General features: G+C 41.0%; 2 protein-coding genes across 5 annotated transcripts; both read right to left on the bottom strand.

Annotated features, from left to right (window-relative positions):
- Nucleotides 1-1,471: 1,471 nt before the first annotated feature.
- Nucleotides 1,472-10,963, bottom strand: LOC104630279 (putative 2-ketogluconate reductase). 3 transcript variants are annotated; one of them, XM_010304751.2, is made up of 6 exons: nt 10,831-10,963; nt 9,052-9,436; nt 7,066-7,237; nt 4,828-5,006; nt 4,515-4,611; nt 2,362-3,602 (listed from the first exon to the last, which is right to left on the bottom strand). In XM_010304751.2, the coding sequence occupies exons 2-6, from the start codon at nt 9,431-9,433 to the stop codon at nt 3,446-3,448; spliced, it is 987 nt and encodes a 328-aa protein (XP_010303053.1). In that variant the 5' UTR covers nt 9,434-9,436; nt 10,831-10,963; the 3' UTR covers nt 2,362-3,445. The 3 variants fall into 3 exon arrangements, with proteins under 3 accessions (XP_075601326.1, XP_010303053.1, XP_075601325.1); XM_075745210.1 differs by lacking the exon at nt 10,831-10,963 and adding an exon at nt 9,797-10,004; XM_075745211.1 differs by lacking the exons at nt 2,362-3,602; nt 4,515-4,611; nt 10,831-10,963 and adding exons at nt 1,472-2,197; nt 9,797-10,004.
- Nucleotide 10,964: 1 nt separating this feature from the next.
- Nucleotides 10,965-18,424, bottom strand: LOC104630865 (putative 2-ketogluconate reductase). Of its 2 annotated transcripts, XM_075745207.1 has the most exons (7): nt 18,300-18,419; nt 17,549-17,792; nt 14,972-15,356; nt 13,563-13,734; nt 12,560-12,738; nt 11,736-11,832; nt 10,965-11,339 (listed from the first exon to the last, which is right to left on the bottom strand). In XM_075745207.1, the coding sequence occupies exons 2-7, from the start codon at nt 17,747-17,749 to the stop codon at nt 11,183-11,185; spliced, it is 1,191 nt and encodes a 396-aa protein (XP_075601322.1). In that variant the 5' UTR covers nt 17,750-17,792; nt 18,300-18,419; the 3' UTR covers nt 10,965-11,182. The 2 variants fall into 2 exon arrangements, with proteins under 2 accessions (XP_075601322.1, XP_075601323.1); XM_075745208.1 differs by lacking the exon at nt 17,549-17,792 and having other exon boundaries at nt 18,300-18,424.
- Between the last annotated feature and the right edge of the window lie 236 nt (nt 18,425-18,660).

Below are 18,660 nucleotides of genomic sequence, written 5' to 3'. Positions count from 1 at the left end.
TCAAAGACACATTCTTACCATGAATCGAGGAAGAAGGTCACATTTTAGCAGTGAAGGTAAAAAACCCCAAAACTTTGGAAGGACAACACGGTAGTTTTTCCCTTTGTATAGCAAATCAACAAATTTGAATGAACAAAATGAAGGCGCAGTTAGTCAGAGGAGAAAAAAAAAAAAAAAGGTCAAAGGAATGTCACTCTCTTTTAAGCAAAGATCCAGGACATGCATATAAAATGTCAAGAAAATTTGTGTTATGTAGTTAGATGCGGAGAGAATCAGATGGCTTCAAAGGTTGTTTTTTTATGTAACTTGAACATCTAATTTTCAAGTTGTGGTTCAGGAGCTGTTATATCTCTACAGGAGATGTATATGTGTAGCAACATACATGACAGATGAGGTCAGGAAGCCATTTATATTTTGAGTGATTGAAGAGCTGCTTGAATTACTAAGACACAGAATGTCACAGAGTAGAGTGTGAGCAGCAGCCAAACAACAGTTACCACAAGCGAAGTCTGATGAAGGTAAAACAAGATGAAAGTGTTGCACCAGTGCACTATCATGTTCTAAGTTGATTTAATTTGTAGAGTACCTTATAGACCTCCATGCAGTGTGTTAAGCTGAATTAAAGTCTTGCAGCGTGCCGTTAGTTTTCTACTATAGAAAGGGATCTATTACACAGCATTGTGACAAAGTTCTCTGAAATTAATAATGTCTGTGGGTATGGAGAGAGAATTAAATATTGCACTGGTGTCCATGTAATACTGCAGGGCAAGCTGATGCCTGCAGTGTTAATAAGGTGCTTGCATAATAATTGTTTCTTAGGATAAGACTTTTGAAGTATTGCATTAGCCTAAAAGACTTTTGTATAATTTAGTGTAATGCATTTCCCAGGTGGGATGTATAGACTAGCTTAATCATGAAAGTGGATAAGGACATACATTTCCCATGTCTACGTTATGTGTTATGAAGCAGTATTGTATGTGACCAGGATTCATAGGACAAAAAAAGCAGAGGCAGGAAATCTGTATTCATGAGTGTGTTGTTTCAGGCAAGGCCAACCCAAGCGATGCATTTGCATTTCACTCACTCTAAACCATCATGAAGTGTTATCGCTAACCCGTCTGTTTGCTGTAGGTAAGGCCAGCTTTTCCAGTAGACTACTGTAGCAGTGCTTTATTCCAGATCACGTACTGTTTGCCTGTCAAAATGTTTCAAACAAATTTGAATCAATGGAGTGAACTGTAGTGGATCATATCTTTGCTCATGTGGCCACTGCATTTTTGGATCCATTTTTAGTAATCATTAGATTGGATGTATTGTGTTTTCCAAGCACAATCTAAGTAGAATAGCAGAGATTGGAAACAGCATCTAGTAAGCACAGGAAGATTTCCTTAACTGTCAGTTAATTTGATGCTATTTGATGTAAGTATTTATAGATTAAGGAAAGGGAGGAAACAAAGGGCCATTTTTTGCAATGTAACTTGAAAAGAGAGGTAGTAGCTTCCTGAAGACATTTTGGGAAGGTGTCCTTCAAGTGATGATTTCCAGTCTCTGGAATGCCAAGTTGTTAGGTATTGTTTGTGAGTCAACCCATCACTCCAATGACTGACAGGTACCCTGTTTTCTAGCACTGTGTCTTCCTGTCTAAAGCACCCCACTGGCAGGGAGCACCTTTGTAACTAATCAGCCTAGATTCCTGAAATACGTGCAAAAGTAGAAGTAAAACTCCAAGCAAATGCCAAGCATGTTCTATTGATTTATGTAGAACTGAAATGAAGTGCTGTATCTGCTTTTATGTTTGCTGCTTCACATCTGGAGAAAAGTTTGCATGTGCAAAACTTTGTGTGTTTTTTTTAGGATATTGATCTAGTAAAAGGTTGTGGGGTTTTTTCCTCTGCTATTTTAGCTTCTTGTGGCTTTGTTTTCAGCTCTGTAATTTATTGCTTACCCCTTTATTTTGTAAGAATAAACTTAACTTATTTTTGTCAAGGTCATACAGGTGACAATAAAAGGCATACTGGGCACCTGTACCTCAGAGAACAGGGAGGTACCTGGAACAGTCTTGAAATTCTTGCCATCCGACTTGCTGCTCCTGAAAAGCTGCAATGTCTTGTTTCCCTGAGGTGCAAGAGTTGGTAACATCATTGTATGTTAAACTGGTGGAAGGAAGTGTCTTTTGGCAAGCACCAGTGATAACCTTCTGCAAGAAAAAAGAAGTGGAAATGGCTCTGTAAAGATGCATGAGACTACAGGCAAAATCCTAGCTGCGCTTAATGGCAACTTTGGTATAAATATTACTGATAAATTAAATAATCATACTATTCATGAAGTCATACTACATAATAAAATGCACAACACTGCCACTTTGAGTTGTGTATTGGTTTATTTGTCTTTTGGACTTGTATTAAGACAACAGAGAGTACATAAAGACAACTGAAAGGACAGCAAACTGCTTCCTACAAAGCTTTAGTGAGGTGGATGAGCATTCTTCTATTTAAAGAGATCATTTTATTGTGGAATTTGAATGACTAACTGTAATATAAGGTGCTATTTCTAGTGGAGGAAAGCCACGGGATTTTGTTTTTTTCAGTAACAAGAACAATTTGCCAAAGTATTTTTTTTCTCTTTACAGTAGTAAAGCTCCCTGTTATATCCAATTTCAAATATAATTATTCTTGTGAATGTCCAGAAGCAGTGATACAAAGGAAAATGTATAGATTTGGATTTTAATGCTGCGCGTGTTTTTATTGACTTTTGTGTTCCCACTAATTTACAGAATGGTGCTGGAAGCTTAGCAGGCTCCAAGTGTTCTTCCAAATATTTGCACAAGTTGAAAATCTGGCAGTAGACTGCACATAAATTTGGTATTACAAACACAGTAGCATGTTCATCTTGAAGACTAATTTTCCTTCGTGCTAGTACTTTAAATTGTCCTCTAAAATCCAGTCTGCTTTAAATAAGTGATTCTGAGTACATTTCTGAAAACTTACTTTTGTCTCTGCATTTTGTGTCTCAGGAGCTAGTTTAAATGGAGACTGCCATAAGGAAAATCAGTAATATTTCTAGCCAGGTAGCTTACTTTGTTGTTTTTGATAGCTAATACAGAATGGGAACAAAATGAATTATGTAATCTAAAATGGCATTTTCTTTAGGACTAGGGAGCCTAGCAAGAAGTGCATTGGCAATCACAAGTTGTTTTTACCAGAGCCACTTAAAGCCTGCATGCATCTATCTATGGTTGGAAGTGAAAGTTAATGTATTCCTCCAATTTGCAAGGAAATTAAAATGTAAAAACTTTTTTTAATGTCATTTAAGACCAAGCCAGAACTTTCTGTGCCCGCTTGGAACAGGTTTCTCTTAATGGGGAAAACATAAGAATAAAAAAACCTTTGGAGCTGATGGGGAGAAAGAGAAGAATAAAAAGAGAGTGGTGATATCCTTTTGCACGTCAGCTAGGGAGCACTTCATTGGGAATGGGGAGACCATTAAGAGCTGCTAGTATGTTTTCAACTGCTTCCTCTGTTATCATGTAGGTGGCCTTGTCTGTTTTAATGCCGAGGTGAGGGGTTATAATGACATTCTTTAATTTTAACAATGTATGATCTCTGGAAGAAAGGAAAAAAAGAGATAGTTAAGTTACCTACTGTTGTTTGTCCAAATAAAGAGGAGTCCTACTTTGGCTTTTGCACTGTATTTAAAGTTAATTTAATATAACTTTACAAGCCCCACTTACATCCACAGAACCCCATCAGCTGGGCTCAAGTAATTTTCAGACATTAAAAGGACATGTTAAGAGTTTATACTGTGTTCTTTTGTCCCAAAACAGACTTTGCCATTAGGCGGCAATTTCAGCTATGTCAGAAGAGAGGATTAAGCCCTCCTGACACATTAACTCTACACAATGGTAGGAGCTGTAGTTTTGTGACTGTGACATGGACAGTGATGCCCTGGCACACAGACCTTTGGTCACACGGCCAAACAACCCCCAACCTGAAACGCAGCCAGCACAGTTAACTCCATGAGGCACCATTCTGGCAGAGGTGTGATTTTACTGAAGCGAAGTAGCCTCTGGGCCCAAGAGATCTGCAGTACTTCAGCCTGGTATTGGGGAAACAAGCCTGTGGGGAGGTAAACCTCGGGGCAATGCAGCAGGTCTAAGAGGGGATGACTCAGGCAGCTTCCACCCATTCACAGCAAGTTGCACCCTCGGATAAAGCAATTTGTAAGCGAAGCACTGCTGCAGCTTCCTATGGTGATTCTGTGGAGGGGGTTTAATGCTCCCCTCGACACACAAGCCCCCTCCTGCTGTTTCCTGGCACCCAGGCTTCCCTTTGGCCTATTATCAGACCCAACATCTGGGCTGCATCCCATTTGTATTCATGGCACTTTTACACAAACCTCCACCCCAGGGGCGGGTGGGGATGCCTCTGCTAGCTCCCCGCCTGCTGCAGGCATGCCTCCTGCCTCCCTCTGACTGGGCTCATGCGTGTTTCTGAGAAACAAGCAGAGATGGCAACCTGGGCAATGGTTCCGGGTAGGTGACATCCAAAGCAGCGGCCCTGATAACACCGGTCTGCAGGGCTGTCACCAGTGCCTCTTGGTCAACTACTGCACCTGGTTTGGAATAAAAGTGTCTCTGAGTGCCATTTGCAGGTAACAGTCTGAGAGCGAAAAGAGAACAGAAGGGGAGAGAGAGGAATTTTCACCATGCCTGATCTGTCCTCAGTGCCTGCGCCAGCTGTGCCGTGGATGCAGCATGGTGCTGCGTGTAACACAGCAGGAGCCAGCTCACACTTTCTCATCAGGCCAGTCAAGGGTTCTGGATGGTACCTCGGCTGATGTTAATGAGAGTAGCTGTGGGTTTCATCAGCTCCATCTCTCTTTTCCCAATCAGCTTGCGTGTCTGAGGTGTGAGGCTCACCACAACCATCACGAAATCTGCCTGCTGGAGCAAGTTGTCTATCTTTTCGCAGTAAGTGGCGCCAACAGCTTGCTCCTCTTGCTCTTTCCTGGTGGGGAAAAAAAGGATCGCACTATATTTCAGGGCATCAGTCATGAAAATATTTTCTTCAGTGATGTCACTGGTATACAAACTAGAGGATCTGATTATCACATTCATGTAGCAAACAGGTGAATTTAGTCTCAGCTGGCTGTTTAGGCCCTTCTGGAAGGCTTCAAGCCTTCAAGGGATTGTATGCCTGCCTCTCAGCCACTGCAGTGCAGCGTCCGGGGCTTCTTTTAAAGTCTGCTAGTGGACTAAGGCTAAGCACTGGAAGAGATGGCAGCACATGGTCCATTCTTGGATCCCCTGTGGGGAAGGTGCACCTCACAGGATGCAGTAATCGCTCAAATCAGAGCTCATTTGCCAGAACTCATCCATGTGAGCTCTGGGCATGCCAGTGGTCCTCATCCTGTTGACATCCGCCAGTAAGCCTGTCATTTTCTGATGAGTGGAATCGGCAAGGCAGCTCTTTGGCAGGCTCCTGGCTGCCCCAGAACTTTCCTAAAATGAAGTCTTCAACACAAAAGTTACCAAAGTAGAGAGAGATTTTTAGTTTGAACTTTTCACAATAATAAAAAAAAAGCTTGCCATTTATCCTATTCTTTGTAAATTTAGCTGCCTAAACGTTGGGAAGTAAAGAAACAACGATAGGAGATTGTGTGTGTGTGTATAATTTTCTGCTCTCAATTGCAAGAGAATGGCTTTGAATTATCTCCTTGCTAATCTAGAAAAAAAGAAAGAAGTCACACTAAGAAAATAACTTCAGTGTACCTTTGGACCATGTGTCTCCTAACGCATGCATTTCATTGTTTTCTTTCAGTGTCCAGGTCAGCAACCAGAGATTAAGTGGGTAAAGAACAGATTGGAACTACAGCCAGTTTTGCAGCATCCAGAGTGCATTTCGCTTCAGCACATAAGCTTCAAGTGTAAATGTACTTTAAAATAAGCAGGTTTTTAATTTCTGTTGCACAGTGCATTGATTACTCATCTCAGCACTCTTACATAAATATTAAAGACTGAAAAATATTAAACAGAGGGAGTTAGTGATGAACCACAGGGGAAAAAAAAAAAAGAATTTGTGCCTTATTTTCTCTTTTTTGTGGTTTATGAAGAAATTCTGAAAGATCTTAAGGAGGGTGTTCACTAGTACTTTTTTAATGTGAGTTTGCTGAGCAGTTTTTATAATTCCTGAAGTAACAGGATTGCCACGCAAGGCTAGAAATTTCTGGCCTCATCTACCCTTGTGATTTGGTTAGGGCTAACTAGAGCAGTAACCCTCCTTTTGCAGTCTGCATATGGAGAAAATCACTGACAGCCACATGTACTAGCACTGCAGATTCTCCCTTTAGTCAGAGAGGAGTAAAGTTGTCTCAGGGTAGATCATGGTTTATAGCAGTAAACATTTGTTCTGCTTCTTGGCTGCATCTTGCCTGATTGAAATGGCCTCGAGTTGTTCATGGGCATCTCGCTCACCTTTACATTGAAGAGCCCCTGTGCTAAATCTCTAATAAGGATCGGATTCCCAGATACACAAGTTGGGAGGGGCTAGAAATAAAGGGTGAAATTCAGTTAAATATTTGGCAAAATTCCTACTGGTTTGAAGAGAAACAAGGTTTTCTCAAGAACAACTCTCAAGTTAATCAGTTTTCATATTGTGCCAAGTATATGTTGCCTAGTTCTCCAGTTACTCAGAGTTTCAACAAGATCACTCCTGAACTTCAAAATATGAGGAAAAAATAAACAAAGGTAGAATATGTGTCCCTATAGTAAGATATGATAAGAATAAAAAAGGTATAAGCTTGATTTTCCTTCTTCTGTTCACATCTCCAAGAAACCTTGGAATTTCTAATATAAAACCTAAATTAAGTTTCCAAGTGTTTAATCACCAAGTAATTCCTTTCAAGACTGATTTGAGGCAACCGTTCTTTTTTTTTTTTTCCTTTTGTTTTAATCTTGGCCTTATTCCCTCATTTTTTGCTATATTCCTTACATAATTCCTTGAAAAGGAAATACTGATTATTTAAAAGGGAGTTTCTGCTGTAATTAGGGTAAAGACATATCTTTACCTTCGTCTCCTGTTATGGTACAAAATGTTCATTTCAAATGCTTTGGCTCTCAGAGCAATCTTATACCCAATGTTGCCCATGCCAATGATCCCCAAAGTAGCTCCAGTAACTTCAACTCCTAGAAAATCGGCTTCACAGTACTCCATGCCTGAAGAAATTGCAACATGATAGCCTGCAAAAAAACCCAGTCCAATATGAGATATGAACAGAATCCAACACAGAGGAACAAGACAAAAGAGTCTGGGCTTGTTGTGCTACCATAGCACACTTTTAATGGTTACAAACGCACCATTTTAAATAGCAATGGTGTTTGTAATGTCCTAGATGATTCTCTAACGTATCATCTTTCCCTGCCACATGTATATGACATTCCCATTTATTCTCACCATACTACAAAAAATCTTTTGTTGTAATCTCCCCTAAAAATCCTGCTTTAGAGTCACAAAAATATCACCCTGTTCTGCATCAACAATCAAAATAATTATTGCCAGTAACACTGCAGAGTTTGAAAATGTCATGTGGAGAATAACACCAGATGTTGGTTTTGCTATTTAGAATAAGAACAGGATTCCTGTTCACCTCTGCCACTCTCATTGGAAAGAAAAGTGTGACTTCTATTAAAATCACTACTTGGTAATTTCCGCAATTATGTTAAACCTGCAGAATTTTGGATAGTTCTACAACACAGAAAATACGCTTATATGCACAGAGACAGCACTTATTAGTCTGCTAGCAAGGTGACAGGCTTCTGGTATTTCAGTCCTCTGATATTGCCACCTCTTCTAAAACATATGCAGAATATTGTGAAAGTATTAAAACATGCCTCAGGATTTGTGGTGTTCACCTGAAACTGTTAAATTAAGTCTACAGCCATATTTATTCTAAAACCTAAGCTCAGTCATGCCAGGGCAGAGCTATCAGAAATACCACCAGGGATAGTTTATGTAGATGGCAACAAGAAATTAATTTTGCTTTTAATCTGTCTCCTCCTTGTGAGGCAGAAACAGGTTTAGGGGGAGACAAGCCTCCTTTGAGTTTCTATTAATCCTGTGGGTACAGCTGGCAAATCAAAGGTACCTTTAATAGCATAAATCTGGAGGATCTTTTCATGAAGCAGGAGACATTCTAACCAAGCCAAGGGTAGGTCTATATGGGCAAATGGCAAGAAAAATTGTGGAAGAAACTAGAAAGGATGCTATTAGCAGAAAATGGAGCAGGCTGCTTTTTTGCTCTCTAATGCCCCTTAAATTCCCCGATTCTGAACCAGTCCATTGCAGTCTCAGAATATGCCCATGACCCTGCCAGCCCTAGCTTTCAGCATATACCCTTATTCTGCTCCATTGTTGCCTCTCACACTCTAATTTCTTCATGTGAGTGCAGTAATCATCTGAGTGTCTGATCTTTGGCATCCCCCACTTTTGGTCAATAGTACTGTAACGCTATTATGTCAAGAAGCCCATCTTATGTCAGCCAAATGTCAGAGTCATTGAAAATGCACTGCTGAAGAAGGTAATTCAGAGTTTTCATATGTAGGAAGCACACTTCAGTGTGTTGTTCATCTGAAACTGTTAAATTAAGTCTACAGCCATATTTATTCTAAAAACTAAATTCCAGCTTCTAAGACTGCTTGGTCCATAAAGCAAAAAGTTGTATTTGAATTGAATGTGATTAGATTCTGCTCATGTATGTTCAACCCAGGCTGGTGACCTGTGAAAAATAAACTCATATAAAATAAAAATAAACTCATATTTATACCTGGTTGAAATATGTGGTATGTATGTTTGTGTGTGATGTAATAATTTAGATATATTTATGATATATAAAATACATGAAAATACTGATTATTCTATTTGCCAACCCAACATATTTCGATTTTTACATTTTATGTGAAACTATGTGCACTACAGATAACTCTAGGAAAAGTCAAGTTAATGCTAGGTAAATCTTGTATGATTTTTAGAAGCCACAAAAGAATTGAGATGTTACCTTCCACTAGCCTTCTAGCAGATGCCAGCAGCAAAGCCATCCCAGTATCTGCTGTGCTGCTGGAAACAGCACATCGAGCATTAGCCATCTTCACACCAAAGCTAGCTACAAGTTTCAGATCCAGGTGATCCATCCCTACTCCTGAATTCGCAATCACTTTCAAATTTGGCAGGCTCTGCAGGAGCTCTTGGTCAATGATGGGTTTGTGCCACCACAAATAGATCGCTTGGACTTTTTTACTCATATGCTTTTTGTTTTCAAGAAATTCCTTCATGGTGATGAGGTAGAAATGTTTCTTCAGGAACGCCACGTGGCCATGCAGTATCCCATGTATGCCACCGATTTCATTTACCAAAAGCCCAGGTAGCTCTCCTCCTCCCATGATCTGCACAAAGAAGAAAGACACAAAGTGTCAGAAGAAAGACATATAATTATTTCCAGACATTTAAAAGAATAATCAATCACTTTCATGTCCTGTTTCATGACATCTATAACAAGAGATCTTATAAACCACATATTTAAATAGGTAAACAAACCAAGACAAGAAAGCAGCTCTTTCAAGTATACTACCAATTATACACATACACATAATCAAGTCTGAACAAGTTCTGTTCCTCATGGTCTGTAAGGTTTCATATCACTGGCACCAGCCTCATAACACACAATTATTTCTCATTAATTAGTTTCAGACCATCAATAGTCTGCTGCAATAAATCTCCTTCCCTACCCCGAAATCACAAATTACCATGTCTAAGTAATTTAGAAAAATGTTGGATCAGATCTAGTTCGTGAAAATAAATTGCACAGCTTCATCATGGACTTTGAGTTACCAGATTAATTTTTAAATCCTTCATTGCAGAGATTTTTGCAGCCTCCTGTCCTGAAGAGACACCAGTGACTTCTTAACTGCAGTGCCTTCTCCTGAGGCTATCGTAAGTTAACAAAATAATAGATGCTTAGGCAAGTGTTTTCCAAGAAGGACTTATGCACTCAAATAAAAACATGGGGTTTTTTTGCAGGAATCACTGATTGTCTGTGTTTGACAGTTTTTTGGGTTTTTTTAAATAGACTATTTACAGCTACCATTGATTTTCCATAGGAATTTTGTGAGAGCTGTTCAAGGGCTGAAGATCTTGGAATCCCCTGTAGCAATACTTGCTGTTGTCCTGTTAGTAGTGTTTCACTATTTGCATCTGAATGTCTAACTCTTGGCCTGTCTACGCTTCCTGTGCTAAAACTTCATTTTACCACCCCTTCAAGAAATCTGACCATATTGCAAAATAATGGAAAGGCTTCTGACTTTATGGAGGTGACAAACATTTTACTGAATTTTCTGACTTTGTTGCTTGCTCATAGGAAAGAGAATGTAAGAAAAAGCTTGGCTCAGGGCTGCAAGTTAGGACTGATCGCTAATTTTGCTTTAGGCTGTGCCCTCACCCATGTGCTTTCAGTGGCAGATCTACCACTGTTTCATGGCCAGTCAAGATAAAAACATCATTTTTGTCTGCATGGAGGAACTAAATCTCTTGGGATTTACTTTGGTTTTCAAAGGATTCCCTCAGGAAAATCAAAGATACTCTTTCAATAATTGGCTTTGCTTTGCTTTAACATGTAGATGAAGCAGAGCTCTTCTTACATTAGAAAACCTTAGGCGTACGATCATTTCAAAGCAGTCTGCTTTCTTCAGTGTTTTGATATAAAAATAGAATATTGCAATATTGGCTGAAAAGTGTTTCAGCATAGAGTCAAATTTCTGCAGGGAACTGATGCTCAATTCACCTTTAATATGTTTGAGGGTGTTACACAAACTGCTTGGTGTACTTGCTTATCATAATGTAGCAGCAATGACTGGGAACAGAACACAGGTATTCACTGAAATAATGGACTGAAGATATCAAAGTGCACAACTGCTCAGTTTAAAATCTTCAAATAAATCCCTTTTATTAGTTACACTTTATTTTTCAGAATTATAAATAACAGTACAGATCAAGCCTAGTGAGATGACAGCTTTGCGGCATTGTAACAACATGAGCAGTGCAGGAACAGGTTTTTTTCTTTAGTTTAAAAGTGGTACTGTAAGAATTAGTGCCTTCCCATATATATGTGATTTAGTGATATCATCTGGAACACATCAGTTGGGAAATACTTCACTTGGAATGGGTTGGCCATTGAGAACAGCCAGCATATTTGCTATTGCTTCTTCTGCCATCATATGGATAGCTTGGACTGTTGCGGTTCCAATGTGAGGGGTTATGATGATGTTATTTAATTTTAATAAAGGATGATCTCTGCAAGAAACAGAAAGAACAGAATGTATTACACATGGAATTTACTCTGCAGCTATCCCATGCTAGTTATTAAGAATTGAACCTCAGGAAACAGCAATGGCATGTTGAGATAAAAGGGCTACAAGCACACAACTAGCAGAAAGCTGTGGGAAGCTTGCTTACCCATTTCTTCTTCCTCTCTATTGGTCTCATTGCCTTGTCTGTCAGGCTGGCAAAGAACTGACAGATGTGGGAAAGGTGAATAATTTGTCATTTATTTATGACTGTGCGCAACAGGCTGAGGTCTTACCCTTAAACAGTGAGAGAGACTCCCCATTGAGATCAAGATTCTGAGAGCACTTTTGCACACGGTTTAAAACATTTCAGATTCATCAATTGGAAAACAGGTTTCTTTACCTTGGCAGAGGCTCAGGGTATGTCACATCCAGAGCAGCAGCTCTAATAACCTTATTCTGGAGAGCTTCTACCAATGCATCTTGATCTATAACTGCACCTGCATTGAAATGAAATCTTGCTATCGTGATGAGTTAATGAACGTGTTTTCACCTGGGAGTGGGGAAAGGTCTCAAGGGTCTAGTGAGAAAAATTATAGGATCTTTGTCTTGTTAGAAAGTAGAACGTCTTTCTAATAACCATTAACCAAACCAAACAGAGAGTTTATTTATTAATCTGTAATTAGAGGAGGATTATGGTCCACTGCATAGGCTTTTCCTGGGATGTGACCAGCTTCTGTCTTTTCATTTTGACAGTGACTTCCTGTATTATTATAGACAAATAATTTAATCTCTTCAAACTTTCCACTCTTTTATGTCTGCTTTGTTTAGTAAAACTATAATCTGATAAGCTTGTTCAGTGCCTCACAATCCCATGTGAGGTTTCTTTTCTACATAGGTGTTCCAAATGAAACTTAGGTTTTCCCTTGTACCCCATTCATCATTGGTGATGAAAAACCTTTGAGTTATTTCCACTAAAAGACGTTGTCTTTAGGATAAGGATAAAGAGAACAAAACATCTGCTGAGCATCCCTACATTCCATAGGACCTTTGAACACATGGTATCCAATCTATGACAAGTCATTCATTTGTAGACTGCCAGCTACTTCACGACTCAAATAATACAGGGACATCACAGACTGAGGTTGGAGGGGGGAAAGTCAACATAATCAGACAAAACACAACCTTAACTGTGGAGCCACAAACAGTGCTTCTAGATTGTCCTACCTCGACTGATATTTATAAGAGTAGCTGTGGGTTTCATCAGCCCCAGCTCCTTTTTCCCAATCAGTTTGTGAGTCTCAGGAGTCAGATTCACAACCAACATAACAAAGTCAGATTGCTGCAGCAAGTCTTCTATCTTCTCACAGTAGTGGGCATCAACTGCTTCTTCCTCCTCCTTTCTTCTGAAGGAAAAAAAACACATCCCCAAATTGACACAACTATTTCTAACTGGCTTTAACAATCAATCAGCCCTAGGGGAGATCTGGAACAGCATAGAGATTGAGAGGTTTGAGGTCAAGATAAAGAAAAAGACGTGGATAGGTACAGATGGTGGGAGGTGGGAAGGATGTGGGCTAGAGGGAGCAAGAGGCTAGAGGAGTGGCAGGTCACTGAAGGAGTGATGTATGTGTGAAAGCAAAGCACATAGGCAATATTGGGTATAGGAGGTTGGGGATGCAGTCAGACCCCACTCTTCTCTCTTGCATCTATGCCAAGTCTCTTCTTACCTGACATGTGAGTTAGGACTTGGGGTGGAAAAGGAATGAAGGAGAAGTGAAGTCTGAAAGAAAGGGAACTATAAAACTAAGAGAAGTTAAGACCCTTGTCATTGGTGCTGGTGTGATGAGTGATCTGGCTGGGCCGAGAGGGGTGACTGGCTGGGTGGGCCAGGTATCCTGCCAGAAGCTTGAAGAAGAATCTGGCAGGACAGGGGACACAATGAGGGTACAAGACCTGGTTTGCTTTGACAATATCTTCAGAAAGGTTACATGGCCCTTGTTCCAAACTGCCAGCAGCTAACCAGGGCAGAGCAAGCACAGGAGGCAAGGGGGAGCTGCTTCCCAAGGGGAGCAGCAGGGAGCCAAAGCAAGGAAGTCGTGGCACGCTTGTGTTCCTCATGCTGCTTACAGCTGTCACAAGCGCCTAGGAAGACTGGGGACACAGAGCAGAACTGTGGTTTCCGTCACTGCCCCCTGACTAATTACATTCAGAAACCAGATGTTTTTACCTTCGGTTCCTGTTATGGTACAGGATCCTCATGTTGAAGGCTCTGGCTCTCTGAGCCACTTTGTACCCAATGCTGCCCATTCCGACAATCCCAAGTGTCGCTCTGGTTACTTCCACTCCCAGCCAGTCAACAGCAAAATACTTCGTGTCTGGAGAAACTGCAATCTTGCAGCCTGAATGTAAATACATGCTAAATGGGTACAAACCGATCGTAACTGTACATCTGGGGGAAAGAAAAAGTTTCTCAATATCACAGCAGTGGGGCTCTGGAGCACCCCTTACAAAACATCCTTGCTAATTTTGACCAGTTTATAGAAGGGCCTGAATGGTGCCATTCCCTGCAGCCAGGGCTGGAGCCAGTAACACAGTGGGGCTCCCGGGTGGGTACTGTGCTGGGAGGAATGGCTCCTCAGGGAATTAACTCTTCTGTGGCTAGAGTATTTTCCTGGAAGTTCAAAAATAGCTTCTTTGACACTTACCACCCTGCAAGCATTGACTTCACTTTTTTTTAGCTGGGGCAAATCTCACCATTTCTCTCCTGGATCACAACCCAAAGCAACCCCACTGCTTGAGTGGGGGTGAAGGTTGCAAATTCCAGCTCAAACAGGGATCTCTATGAGCTTGTATACAAAGAAACTGAGGTCCAGCAAGATGCAATCGTGAGAAAACATCATGGGGAAAGAGGTGGTATTTCATGCTCAGGGGTGGAGCAGCAGTGATACAAAGACTATGAGTCCCTGAAGACAGCGGTAACTTCTTGTGGTAAGTCTCTACTGACACCTTCCTTTCTCTGAAAGGCATTGCGTAGCAAGGGCACGTGGGGAAAGGACCTACCTTTAAGGACACAAACTAATGGTGGTGGTACAGTTTGGATATAACTTTGTCAAAAGGATTATCAGCTATTTCAATAATAATGCTGATGCTCTCCTGGAAATAGATAAACTCTTCACAGAAGCAGGAAAAAAATGAAGAGTTATACTAATTATTGCTCTAGAGATGGGGATATGGCCATTAATGCTTTGTATCTTCCTGTAGCTCCTAACACTTGTTCGAAGCGGAAATGAAGAAGTAGTGACATTTGATTTGGATGCATTTTGTATTCAGGTTTTACAGCTATAAACAACCCACCCAGTGAACAGCCAGAGGAGAATTAAGGCCCAGATATTATTCCAAACAGGATATCACAAGTTACTTTAAAGTGCATAATTTAGACAGAGGCCTTACTCTTGTCACCAGTGCCTTAAAAAGAAGTGCGACATAGGAAAAGCAGAGGCCTCTGAAAATTGAGTTCTCAGAATTTTTTCCCCATAAAATCATCCCAAATATTGATTCAGAGAGATCATCTGTATCATAGTAAAAGTGAGATATGCCAAAGAAGTAGCTAAGATCCAGGAAAATTTAAAACATTACCTTCCACTAGTCTTCTGGCAGAGGCCAGCATCAAGGCCATTCCTATGTCTGCTGTTGGGTCCGCCACAGCATGTGGGGTATTGGTCACTTTTACGCCAAAGTTAGAAATCATTTTCAAGTCTAAGTGATCGACTCCAACCCCAGAGTTTCCAATTACCTTTAAATTAGGCAGGCTTTCTAGAAGCTCCTGGTTAATGGTTGGCCTGCACTCAAACACAAAAATAGATTGGATTTTTTTGCTCATTTCTTTTTTGTTTTCAAGAAATTCCTTCATGGTGATAAGGCAAAAGTGTTTCTTCAAAAGTGCTGCAAGGTTTTCTAGCACACCATGAGTTCCTCCTATATCCAGAATCAAAACGCCTGGCAACTCTTCTTCTGCCATGACCTGCAACAGGGGAATAGAAGAAATACTCCTTTGTTTAGGAGAACACCCTTAAAGGAGTGATGCCGTAATGATCATTTAAATTCACATCTGTAAAACAGGAAATTGATGGAACTCAATACTGCTTTTAATGATACAGAATAAATCCACAGTCATGTGGTACTAGCGTGGTACATTAGACAACTTCCCAGTATTTTCACTAAGTGCTGATTTAGACAATAACACCAAGGAATATCCACCCCCTTAGATCTAAATCCAGTCCTACAAGGTGTTCTTCTCAAATAGTTTCACTTTAGTCCTAAATCAATATTGATTTCATACAAATCTGGTAGCTTCTCAACCTTATTCACAAATTCATTTCTATAAGCAGTGGTATGAAACAGAGGCCACCAGACAGTTACTCAAAGTTTCTTGCCTATTGATTACGGTTGGTGAAGCCACAGGTAGTGCAGGGAGGCACTGAGGCTCAGATGGGTCTGACAAACATCTGTCAGGAATGGTTTAGGTCTAATAAATTTGCATGATGAAAGGCCATCCTTGGACAGCTGCTACACTGCTTGCCTTCAGTGTTTTAAACACCCAGATCTATACCTGAACTTACCTACCACAAAATTTAGCACACTCATGCCTATGTGCTGAACCAGTGGGGAAGAGCACTAGAGGAGATACCGTAAGTCACACTAACACAGTCCTTTATACTAGAACTTTTCCCCTGCCCAGACAGTTTTGAGCCCAGACCTCTCTGTAGCACTCATGCAAATGTATCCTGCAATAAGATAGGGCCCCGCAGACAGCCACACGCCTAATTAGAGACAGCGCTTACTGACAAAATGGCAGCTGAAGATTTGCTGCATGTCTCAACAACAACCATGTCTAATTTCCTACAATTCTGTTTGCTGTGCTCCACTTGCTTTAGGTCTCTATTCCATACTGTGTTCTACTCTTGGGTCCAGGAAACCTAACATTGTGCTAACTGAATCAGAACAATTTTCCATAGCAGTACGATGATTTATTTTGGGCACACAGTGCTCGGCAGAGATTTCCTGCTGCTTCTGTCCTCTCACGCAAAGCTTCAGCAAGTAACCAGAATTCAAACCTGTGACAGAAAGGTGTCAATGCAGATTGGAAGTTTCTATCAAACCATATTTACCCTTGCCCTGAGCAAACTCAGGTTTATCCCAACTGCATCTATTAAATGCTTACAATCTCAACACCAGTAATACTGCTTTATCCTGATCTTGACCTGCATTTCTGCCTCAGTTCCAGTCTGCTGCTGTACATGGGCTAGAAGGGGCCCTCCATGTTAGAACAAGGCTGCAGTTCACCACAAATAGTGTCTCTGATAACACTAATCGGTTCTAAACAGCAGCAAAAAAAGCAATGAGGTGAATAGTGCAACCATATTGCAAAGGAATACCATGTCCTTAAATATACCTAATCTATTTCTTGCCAACTGAAGTATTTTGAACCCTGCCAGCCCCATATGGTTCTGAAAATTGTGCAAATTTCCCCAGCTATAGTCTGTGTATTTCTTAGAGTATCACACAACGTGACCTTAGAAGGTTACACTAGATTAGTCCTCCACAATGAATGATGTATAGTATAAAAGACAAGATTTGGTGTGATATTGTGACAGCGTTGTCCAGCTTTGATGATCACAACCTGATGCTCCTGCAGTAACTTACTTAGATTGGATGGCAACTAAACCTTACGCTGTTAACTGGGCACCAGACATGATCAACTGACTGGCAGATGCCAGTAAGGCAGCACTGTACTACACCATTTGCTTTCATCACTGCTTCCTCCTCCATTATAACAGACCACTCACAAAGGTCAGAGTTAGACCCGCATTCATTTTAGAAGCACTTCCTAAACTTCGCAAGCAGAAAGGTGATCCATGAGGAAGCCACAGTACAGCACAGCAACGGCTGGTTTAGCTTTAAACAAACCATCTGGTGCACTAGAAACAGGCTAGTTGCATGTAATTAATCTTTTAATTAGTGTAGACATGATGAGTCTGCTACAATTTCAGCCATGTTTGACGCGCATGTGAACCATTAATAGACTGCAGCTATGGTTCAAGAACTGGGGTTCTGCTAGTACCAGGTACAATCTTAAAGTATTGTATTGACAGCAGTAAACTAAAAACACTTGAAGGATCCTTGCAGAGGGAAGGGGGCTCTCCAGATACCAACCTTTGTCTGAGAAGCATTTATTCTTTGTCCTCCAGCACTACCAGGGTATGTCTTGTACCTCTGTCTGTAACCCACACTTCTCCTGTGACAGCGATGTCCATGAGAAGCAATAGCTGGATGAATAAATTTATAAGCCAGATTTGACTGGCCAGACATCAAGGGAATCTGTTTTAACAGACTGAATGCTTTGCTCCTGAACATATTCAGATATCAGATGTCTTGTCCAGTGTGCTAGATGTAACACCTGTTCAGGATATGACAATTTTGATTTTGGACTAGTATCATCTGCAGTATTACTAACTCTTTTTTTTTTTTTTTTAAAAGCTGTCTCTCCTCACATTTTCTATTTACATAACATTATCTGGTTCCATGTATGTCTACATCTATATTCATATGTAACATATTGATATAATCTATGTGTACTAAGTTCTGGTCCTCACATTGCAGAGAAAACTTTGAAAATATGACTCAGATTGAGACAATTGAGCAAATAAAAAGAACTACATTTAAATATTAACTTCAGTGTGAATTGGAGCTGGCCTTATTTCTTTTGTAGAGCTTGACTCACTACTTACTTGCAGATCTGTTGACTGGCACTGCTGTATCACTTTGGACTTAGCCAAACAATAGCAAAATAAAGCTATATAATTTTTCCTAGCTCTGTTTTAAATTCAAGTTAACGGCGTGCATTATCCCAGAATACATTCCTCCCACTCACTTCTCTGTAGAAGAAAACGAAGGTATTTGTTACCTGAATAACAACCAAAGAATTAACCAGGGCCGGTTTCTTTCTGACGGTGTACCTGTCAGCTGGATCCCACCGCAGCTGGCGGAGCGCACGGTTCCGGTTCCTCGCTAAGGCACAGCCGCTCCCGCCTCCCGCAACCCCGCCCCGGCCCGGCAGCTGCCCCGGCCCTGCCTGCGCCCGGCTCCGCCGCCGGCGGGGGCCGCCGCGCTGTTGCTGGCGCTCGTTGCGTTGCCGCCCTGCCAGCCGCCTCTCTGCGTGGGGGTCTCACGGTAACGCCGCTCCAGACTTCCAGGGAAGCTCCGGCACGGCCTGGCTGCGGTCCGCCGGGTGGGGGATGACCGCCCGCTTCCACGGGCACGGCTGA

Source organism: Balearica regulorum, chromosome 2 (assembly GCF_011004875.1).
Source record: "Balearica regulorum gibbericeps isolate bBalReg1 chromosome 2, bBalReg1.pri, whole genome shotgun sequence".
NCBI classification, from domain to species: Eukaryota; Metazoa; Chordata; class Aves; order Gruiformes; family Gruidae; genus Balearica; species Balearica regulorum.
This window is presented reverse-complemented; position numbering and strand designations above follow the sequence as displayed.

Coding starts and splice junctions, on each gene's coding strand:
- LOC104630279 (XM_075745210.1), bottom strand. Junction 7,238..9,051: donor TGCTAGAAGGCTAGTGGAAG/GTAACATCTCAA, acceptor GTTTTTTTGCAG/GCTATCATGTTGCAATTTCT. Junction 4,612..4,827: donor TCTCATTAACATCAGCCGAG/GTACCATCCAGA, acceptor ATTCCAAACCAG/GTGCAGTAGTTGACCAAGAG.
- LOC104630865 (XM_075745207.1), bottom strand. CDS start 17,749: ATGTTCAGGAGCAAAGCATTCAGTCTGTTAAAACAGATTCCCTTGATG. Junction 15,357..17,548: donor TAAATGCTTCTCAGACAAAG/GTTGGTATCTGG, acceptor CCCCTGTTGCAG/GTCATGGCAGAAGAAGAGTT. Junction 11,340..11,735: donor TACCCTGAGCCTCTGCCAAG/GTAAAGAAACCT, acceptor TGTTTCTTGCAG/AGATCATCCTTTATTAAAAT.